General features: G+C 44.3%; 1 protein-coding gene across 1 annotated transcript; it reads right to left on the minus strand.

Annotated features, from left to right (window-relative positions):
• Positions 1 to 682: 682 nt before the first annotated feature.
• On the minus strand, positions 683 to 7,719 carry LOC103804262 (C3 and PZP-like alpha-2-macroglobulin domain-containing protein 8; the record flags this gene model as incomplete). Its single annotated transcript, XM_009076865.1, has 12 exons — positions 683 to 811; positions 1,176 to 1,346; positions 1,473 to 1,700; positions 2,671 to 2,779; positions 3,045 to 3,129; positions 3,489 to 3,602; positions 3,739 to 3,793; positions 4,706 to 4,723; positions 5,194 to 5,246; positions 5,385 to 5,550; positions 6,480 to 6,502; positions 7,568 to 7,719. Coding segments are annotated over 12 exons (1,303 nt in total), but the record flags the coding sequence as incomplete, so codon positions are not given.
• Positions 7,720 to 9,727: the final 2,008 nt, after the last annotated feature.

A 9,727-nucleotide genomic window follows, 5' to 3' on the forward strand; every position in this document is an offset into this window, starting at 1 on the left:
TTTATTGCCAAAACTCAATTTTCTCCCCTCCCCACAAAGCAATATGCAGACCCTCAGAGCATCTTCTGGGGTAAGAACAAACTCTAAAGAATTCTCAGAACACTCATGGTTAAACCTGACCTTTCCTTTAGGAGAGAAATCACAACTTTTATAGGATTAGATTTTTAGAGAGGCTCCTACAAAAACCACACAAGAAGACAACAATGTTCACAGTTCAATAACTGGAAGACTAAACAGATCCAGTCGAGATTTAAACTGCAAGTTCTAGTGAGACTACACAGCCTTAATTTTGATCCTTAGCAATTAAGTTCCTGCCACTAACATTACTGTCAATCATTTTCAGCTAACAATCCATGTCTGACTGTGCTGGAGGTGCACAGAACACACATTCCAATGTGGAAAGCTGAAATGCTGTCAGTGCCTACATCCACTCTCTCTCCCTGTCCCCAGACAAAAGGGAATGAGGAGCTGCACAGAGCATCAAAAGTGCTTTGCTTGGCACCATGTGCAGTCCACACTGCACAGTTATTTGGTGGCTCAAGTGCAGCTCCTTTCCCCTTTGAACTGGAAATAATCAGTCAGGATCCCAAGAACTGAAGTGACTAGAGGTATTTGATTAGGACAATGTACTACAAGCCAAGAAATGCAGTTGTTGCCATGATGGAATATGAAGCCAACATACCTGGAAAGGTTTATCTGGTGCCTGGAGCTGAATGTGACACTTGCTGGGTGAGTACCAGCTGCTGATGGACAAGTAGTTGGGCAGATATTGATCCCCAGAGGGTTTCCCATCAATTGCTGTCACTTTGGTCTTAAAAAAAAAGAAGTTACATCTAAATGTTATACACCGAAATCCCAATTTGTGCTATCCCCTTCTCCCATTTTATGCTTTCCAGCTGTTTGTCTCGTGTCATCTTCACACAGCAACAGCACTGCTCAAATATTGGACCTTTACTACCATGCTAAGCTGTATTTGGAGAAGCATCTTTTCATGATGGTTATCAACACCAGCTCTGCTGGCAGCAAGAACCAAAGCAAGTGTTTGCAGTGCTGAAATCCAGAAGCTGAAGCTAAAAGGCACCGATTTCCTGTTTGTGGCAATGATTTATAAAGTGCAGGTTTGACAAGATTAGTTACATTAAAGCCTACTAATCCTATAAAGAGCTTTTACCCACCTCCAGCCAGACATATTGGGCAGCTGTGGGGATGGAGGGGATTTCAAACTCCACCAGGCCATTCCTTGATACCAGTTCACTTGTATAAACATTGTCCTTGGGTGTGAGCTCAGCTTTGATTCGGATAGTGACTCTGTCTGCTGGACTTCCATCAGGGTAAGTCACTTCTACCTACACATTTAGAGAGCAACAGGGTTTACATTATCACCAATACCAGTCAATGTGGGAAAAAACACACCAGAACATGGTGTGACAGCCTGAGATCAGGTCAGTATCAGGTCAGTGTCTCTATTTTACCTTCCCCTTGTAGGGCAGCCCAGGTTTGAACTGTTTCCTGGTGTCCTTGGAGTACTTGATATCGATGAGCTGTTTCTGAACAGGGGTTGAGTCATCAAATGTGACTTGCTTGCTCCCATCAGAGCTGATCACCGTGGCCCAGATGTTGACCGTGCCTCGGAAGTGCTCAGGGACATCAGCTGGCATCATGTCCTTCACACACACCTCGAAGGCAGCAGAGCCATCAATCTAGCAAGTGTGGTGGGGAATGGAAAGGTAAGGTTGCATTCTACCTTCAGACAGGGTCTAGGAGCCAAATCTAAAGCTTAGGCACTTGTTAGGAGTTTGCAGCAGTGTTTTTAAAGGATTAGGAGTGAATTCATTGGGGAGTGGGTGAAGGAAGGAGGAAAGAAAGCAAGTTTCATTTTCCTCTCTTATCCATAGCCTGGACTAGCTCTGTCACAATCTCTCAGGATCATAGAATCAACCAGGTTGGAGGAGACCTCCAAGATCATCGAGTCCAACCCTACCATGGTTACTAGACCATGGCACTAAGTGCCACATCCAGGGAAAACCTCCAGGGATGGTGAATCCACCACCTCCCTGGGCAGCACATTCCAATGCCTGAGCACTCTCCCTGTAAAAAATCTCTTCCTAAGATCCAACCTAACCCTCCCCTGGCAGAGCTTGAGTCTGTGCCCTCTTGTCCTGCTGCTGTTGCCTGGGAGAAGAGACCAACCCCCACCTGACTGAACCTCCTGTCAGGGAGTTGCAGAGGGTGAGAAGGTCTCCCCTGAGCCTCCTCTTCTCCAGGCTGAACACCCCCAGCTCCCTCAGCCTCTCCTCATGGCACTTGTGCTCCAGTCCCTTCCCCAGCCTCGTTGCTCTTCTCTGGACCTGCTCCAGCCCCTCAATGTCTCTCCTGAGCTGAGGAGCCCAGAGCTGAGCACAGGATTCAAGGTGTGGCCTCACCAGCACCGAGCACCCTGTTCCCCTCAGCCATATATTCTCTGAAACCAGATTAATACTATGCCAACAAATTCTCATCCGCCCAAACCATATCACACAAAAGTGTCATATTTTTATTATGCTGGGCCCAATTATCACATTTACTCATTTATTTTCTGATCTCCCATCGGTAACAACACAGAGCTGTGGTATGAACATCAAAGAGCACAGAGCAGGTATTTTTCACTAGTGAGTCAATGTTCTCCCTCACCTGGGTAGTTTTGAGGACAGGATGTCCCACTTCATGCCTGTAGTACCCGACACCATTTATAGTCATGTTGACAATTAACTTCCCTGTCACTGGTTTTCCAAATGTGTATCTGAAATGGAAAGGGGATAATGAATAACTTCCAGCTGCTTTCTGCTTTCCTGGTTCTATCAAGGCAAGGTGACCTGCTCATCTAGAAAACAGAATAAAATATCACAGGTTTTCCAGCTTATTTTTAATGTTTTATGAAGGATCTTACATAAAGCTGATGATGCTGACCAGAAATCACCCAAAAAGCCTGCAGGAGATTGAATTCCAGCTCCAGTGACTGCACTATAATCCATAGCAATGAGACTTGATGTGGGACATGTTCCTACCTGGCATGGACAGTTCCTTTTTCACACAGTGAAAGGTCACGAATGTAGCGAGGGGGATCAATCAGCAGCTCAAACTTGGGTAATACTACAAGGAAAAGAAATAGAACAGAACATTTTCAAGGGGATTTCTTGACCAGATTATAGCAAAAGTCCAGACAGCTCTGACCAGATCCCTGCTGGTGGCCCAGGAGGGCAGTGTGGGGAACAGAACAGGATAGCACTCAGCAGAGGATCAGTCAACACCAGCAGCAAACCAAGACCACCTTGGCAAGCTGACCTTGGCCAAACTCCCAGCTGGCAGTGTCCACATCCCTGAAGTACACAGCTCTAAAGATCTTTCCATGCTACATTTTAAATGCATTATTTCTCAGGTGTTTCATCTCAAGGGAAAACATTCCATACCGTTCCGTTCTTCCAAAGGCACTTGGGTTAAGGTCAACTCACCATATTTCTGAACTTCAAAAGACTTGTTGTATGTGTGCCCCTGCATCTCTGCAAAGATGAGCCATTCCCCAAACACTGGCTGATCAGACAAAGGAAAAGTCATGTTGACAATCCCTGAAAAAGCAAACAACAGGGTGTGAGCTCTGTGCCACTCCTCAGCCCTTGCCAAGGCTTATCCAACACAACTCAGTGTGAGCAGGAGCAAAGGAAAATGACAACACATGGAGAAAAAAAATCATCTGAAACTTACCACAGCAGAATGGCTTCAGATTGCTCCACTCTATCATACGAGAGCCCCGAGGATCCTGCACAGGGGGTTAGGGATGAGAAACACCACAGTGAAAATGAACATCACCAATACATTTACTTAACTCAGTTTGCAACAAAGAACTTGATGTTGTAGCACACACTTCTCTACCAGCTCAGGTGTAACAAAAATCCATCAAAAATGCCCTGAAGATGCTTTACCAGTGGTGTTTGCTTTCTAAAATGATTTAAGAGCACTTCTTCTAGGGCCAATGCACACAGGTAAGTGCTGCCAAGCAGATCTTCCACCTGTCTTAAGACACCTCTTGTGAATGGGATGAATTGGCCTCTGAAGACACTTTCTCCCTGTTCCTCAGGAGCTGCACCACTACCAAGGCAATTTCTAGCTGAAGTCAGATGAAATGAATCCCATTGATTTTGTCAGCATGAGATCTGAGCTGAATGCCAACAGGAGAAGGTGAATTCTTGTGCTTACTGACAGCTAACTCAGGGCTAAAAAAGGGGGGGAAAGCAGGGCTAGACACAGAGGGAACCTCTCATTCACCTCATAAGGAAGAAGCCTTTCCTTGCCATGAATTTCTACTGTCCACTATGATAATGTTTGGGTGAAGAGATGAGATTGGCCCTGCTCCATCAGCCTGGACAGTGCATAGGAGAGGGACTGCATTGCAAGGAAGGGAGAGATTGGGTGGGACTGTTACACTTCTAAATCCAAGTGAATTGAGTCAGTTCTCATGGTGAAAAATGGAAATGGAGTTCTGAAGCTGAAGTAGAAAACCAGGATGTGTTGGTGCCAGTTAAAGACACAGGAATAGAGAAAACTGCACAGGTTATAGTTGGGAATGGCCATAAGGGACTTGAAAAGGTACAGATGTGTGACTTGTTCCTCTTCAGGCTACAAGAACCTGGTGCCTCTCCAGAACATGCTAGATGAGCAGACAGACACTCACCACCACGTAAGCTTCAATCTGAAAGAAAAAAACAGACAATAAAAGGCTTTATAAAACTAAGTTACTCATCTGCTTTCTGGGCTGAACAGCTGAGTGGAGCTAAGCAAGGTGTGATACACAAAGGGACAGTTTAAACATCTCTTCTTTGCTAAGAATAGCCTGAGAAACACACATTTCATCCACACATCTAATTGGAAAAGTAGTACTTAGCATGTCTGTGTACTACCTAAATAAATCTGAAAAACTCTTGTCCCTGCTCTGCCATATTTGTGTCCTATTTTCCAGCACTCCACAAGTCTTTATCCTCCTTCAATGGCAACGTGACCAAGGGGAAAAAAGCTAAATTGAAAATCCAACAAGCTATCACAAGAGATACCTAAAGAGGTTACAAATCCAGTTCTAGTTCTGCACAGAAGTACATTAAAATAAAACACAGGTTGCCCAGTGTTCCATCACACTTTAGAGTAAGAGAAAACAGTTTTCCTTACCCTGTCATTGACTGGTCTCAAGTCAGAAGTCACCATGAAGAGGTTTATCAACACTAAAAAAGAAAAAGAGGAAATTCATTGGTCATCACAGCTGAGACTGAACTGAACAGCACAGCCTAGAAACTCCCCTTGACACCAGGATTGCTTGATAGCAGCCCTAGCACCTGGCAGGGTCTTCAAGGTCACTTTACCTTTCTGCTTGGGTTTATAGACAGGTTTGTCAGTCTGGATGAACACTGAGGATCCTTTGCTGTCGATGGTGACTGTGGTGTAGTTGTGGAAAATGTAACCTTCCTCTGCCAGGTGCCTGTTGCCCCAGACCTTTAGATGTGCTTGTCCACGAAGTCCTGAAGGCACCTAGAGCACAGACAGGGAGGTGAGGGAGACACAGAGAAGCCTTTGAGGAAAATAACTGGCACTGAAGTGAGCGAGAGCAGCCACCTGCTGCTCTTCAGGGTAACTGGGTGTTAGTAGTGAAAAGGAAATGAAGAACATACTAGACTTGTTACAACATACAAACTTCAAAGGAGGCAAAGTCCTGCTAAAACACAGCAGGAAGTTCTTTTCTGCCCTTTCTTTATCACTCCAGCAAAGTGATACTTGATCTACATGTGCAACTTCCACTACAGAAGGTGTTACTATGGGGAAAGCAACACTGCTATGGAAGGCACAGCTCCACCAAACAGGAGACAACCTCAACACAAAAACATCCCCAGAACAAAAGTTCATGCTTGCACATATCCAACCACTTGCTCAGAGAAATAAAAGACTTTTAAAATGGCATCAGATTAAAAATGACAAAGTAAAAAATCTGATAGAATCTGAATCCAGAAGCAGGTCAAAATTTAATGGTTTGTTCCACTCCTTAAGTGCCATCCAAGAGGACAACTCCAAAGCAAGTCCTAAGTTAATAGAGACAACACTTCTAAGGCTTGTTCTTCAGCCCAGCTCTTTTTTGCCTACATTTGAAGCAATAACCTCCACATCACTTACTCAGCATCCTGTGCTGCCTTTCTTACCAAATAGCCCCAACATAGAACTTTGCCATGAGCCAGAGATTCAGCCACTGATTTTCTTCAGTGACAGAAGGGCCTGACAGATGAGCTGTGATGGATTAAGCTTTGTTCTTTTCACTCTTCCTCTTGTGAAACTTCTTCCTCCTCAGTGTGTGCACCAGAATGTGATGTGTGTTGGTGCCACAGCTGCTCAGGCAGCAATGCCTGATGTGGCTGAAATAAAGTCCTTCATGCTTTCACCAAAAACATCTTCAAATTATTGACACTCACCTTCAGTTTAATCGTTCCCTTATCTGCAATGAAAGAGAGAAAAATAAAAAGGAAAAGAAATAGTTATTCTCAAGCTAAGGCACTATTTCTTTACAGGTTTTGCCCATGGTAAACTGCAAAGTGTTCTGTGGATAATGAGTGCCACCAAGGCTGAGGTTTGAGCACAGAGCCTGTGCTTACAGAAGTATTTTGCTGTAAAAAGGACCTGGTCTCCCTTGGGACTTGAGTAATTCCCTAAACAAACACCCAGAGGATCTATTTGGATTGCTGGATACAGCCATACCTAAGAGTTCTCTGGAGCATGTGCTGCCCACATGTGTGAGCATCACTCCCTTTGAATGACTTCGCAGTCATCAGCCAGTTTCAAAGACAACAAGGGGAGGATAAAACCAGAGACAAACTGTTCCAAGAAAGGAAAAGGGGTTTATAAAACCCCCAGGTTTCTACACATAGAAAGGTTAAAACATGATGGTTCAAGAGCCTGATTGCCTGAGCCTTGTCTACAGTGGTACAACAGCACTCCTGGGCTCCACTTTCACCACTGGAAGTTCACTCAGTATTAAGTTGGACATACTCAAAACACTTTGCCTTTACAGCACAGAGGTATCTGTCTTGGATTGTAAAGATTTACTCAACTGAATAAATATTAGCACCTGACTCAGCAACACTCAGTCCTGAGGATGGGGAGATTGTATTCCCAGCACTCACTGTAAGATAAGGGAATAAAGTGATGATGATGTTGTAGATTTTATATTTTTCTTTAAAAACAACTTATTCCTTACTTAGCTTGCCAGTGTCAAACAGGTTTCAAAAGGAAAGATATTCACTATCAGACTCTTGAATATGAATCATCTTTGGTCTCTGTATGTCTTAGTGTTATAAGTCATTGGCATTGGAGGTTTGAGATCATATACATCAAACCACATTAACACAATCAACAGAGAAGGTGCAGCAGAAGCCAATTATTAAATATAAGTTTGATTCCAGTTCTCTTAACACCTACAGCAATTCTTGGCAAGATCTTGATGAGTTCTCACAGCACCTCAACCTATCAACTAGTTCTCATGCTCAGAACTACAGGCACTTACCCAGGACTGTTCCGTGGCTCCGTGACACGGTTTCTCCTTTGACCACTAACTGGATCTGGACTGTTGTCTCCTTGACAGAGTTGAAGATGGTTACACTGATAGCTTCCTCCACACCAGATCTGAATACAGAAGGTGCTGCAATCAAATAGCCCCTGAGGAGCAAAATTGGTGGTGGTTGGTCAAGACACAGCCACAAGAGTGTTGTCCCCATTTGTGAGCCACTTGATGTATAGCAGAAGGAAAAGAATTAACTACTCTGAGACATATTTGCTCCTGGATGGTCACATTTGTGACCATCAGCAGTCTAAGTCTGCATCTAGTGTGTATAACTGAGCACAGGATGCACATAGAAATAAACAGCCTGAGTGGCTTAGAAATGGCTTAGGATTGAAATAAAACCAGCAATATCAATGTTTATTGCATATATATATATATATAAATCAATTTCTGTATTACATACAACAAACTAAATACACAACCAGCTAATCAAAAAAGAGCTGAAGTTCATGAAGGAATCAGAAGGTTCCTGAACCTCTGGTACAGTTTTGTAGCTAATACTTTGTTTTGAAAGAGTTTTGATACTTTTAGCATTTTTGCCTCAATTATCTCCCATGGCTCCATTTTCATAGCTCACCTTCACACCCAAGAAGGGAAAGGACTCACAGAGCTGATACCCAGTGCTTTCTAAACATCAGGCTCACACACATGTAACACACCAGAACTTCCAGTTCCTACAGAAGCAGCCCAGAAACTGCAGCTACGTTTGGCTCAAATTCCCAGTTCTACTACTACTTTTTTTTTTTTTTTCCTCAAACCATTATATCCTGCAAGTTTCAAACCCCCAGCAAAGAGGCATTTCTGCAGCAGGCACACACAGAGCTTTAAAAAGCCACCCCAGACGACCTCCCATAGATGCTGCACTCCCTGTGTTTCTGAATGGAATCTGCACCACTCCTCTGGGAATGGCACCGTGCCACGAACTTGTCAGCTGAAAGCATTACAGGCTCTGAGCTCTTTGATGCATTGGGCTGGAAGCAACACATTTATATTCTTTTCATGACACACCTTTCTGGGTTTTTTTTCCTACCCAAAAGGATTTTTTTTCAACACGAGGCAATTCCTCAGATGCCTCTTCAAGCCCAATTCCTCAGCTTTCTCCAATTCCACAAGTCAGGTTGCTCTAAGCCATGATTAATTATTACTTTGGGATGAGGATGATGGTGTTTTACAGCCCCCAAGTCATCTTTTATCAAATTCCAAGCCCACGTTTCTCTCTCAGCAGGCCTCATTGCCATGGAGATCCCATTACCCCCAAAGGAAGTTCAGAACTCTGTGGCATTTGAGTCAAATTGCACGGGGGGACTTGCAGATTCAAACCCTTCTGGCTGCCAGGTTTGAAAATTCATCAGAACAGTAATAAATAACAATCAAAAGTGACTAGCGAGCCTGCAAATTCTCGGTAAGGAAGAGATAGCTGAGCTGGCTGCAGAGGGAGAAGGAGTACCAGCTGCATCCAGGATGAAACGATCAGATCCAAACTGTCACATCAGCCCAGCACTGCAGAGCCATATGTGAAGCACATGGACTCACACTGTTCCGAGTTGCTGCAGCTCTCTCTGAAGTTTCAAGTCCTTCGATACGACTCTTTAAATCCCTTTCCTAAGTGGCATTTGAACAATAAATATTTAGCTTGGCAACCAAAGAGTTAACTTGACAGTGACCGGACAGATCCTTTAAGCACATTTGACTAACAGCTCTGTCAGGTTACACCAAAACTTTGGCAGGACGCGAAATATTTTCTAATAAGCGAGTGAAAATAAGTTCCCCGCTGCACTCCGTTAATACCCACGATGCTGCCGGACTATCAGAAAGGATCAAGAACAAAGCAAACCTCAATCAAAACTAACCTAAACAACACCGCCACGAGCTGCGGATTCAACTCCGAAACGCCAGACAGAACTTTCCCCGCAGTTTTCCCTTGACCGAAAGAAAACTTCACACGCCGCTCGGGAACGACCGGCGCTCCCTCCGACCACCCCCAGCACAACAGCGCGAATTCCTTAAGGAATTCCTGCCGGAGAGCACCCCCGCGGCTCGCTGCGGCGGCTAGGCGCAGGTACGGCACGGGAGGAAGGTTTTTTTGGGGTTTTTTTTGGGGGG

The sequence above is a fragment of the Acanthisitta chloris genome, unplaced genomic scaffold (assembly GCF_000695815.1).
Source record: "Acanthisitta chloris isolate BGI_N310 unplaced genomic scaffold, ASM69581v1 scaffold46276, whole genome shotgun sequence".
In the NCBI taxonomy this organism is placed as follows: Eukaryota; Metazoa; Chordata; class Aves; order Passeriformes; family Acanthisittidae; genus Acanthisitta; species Acanthisitta chloris.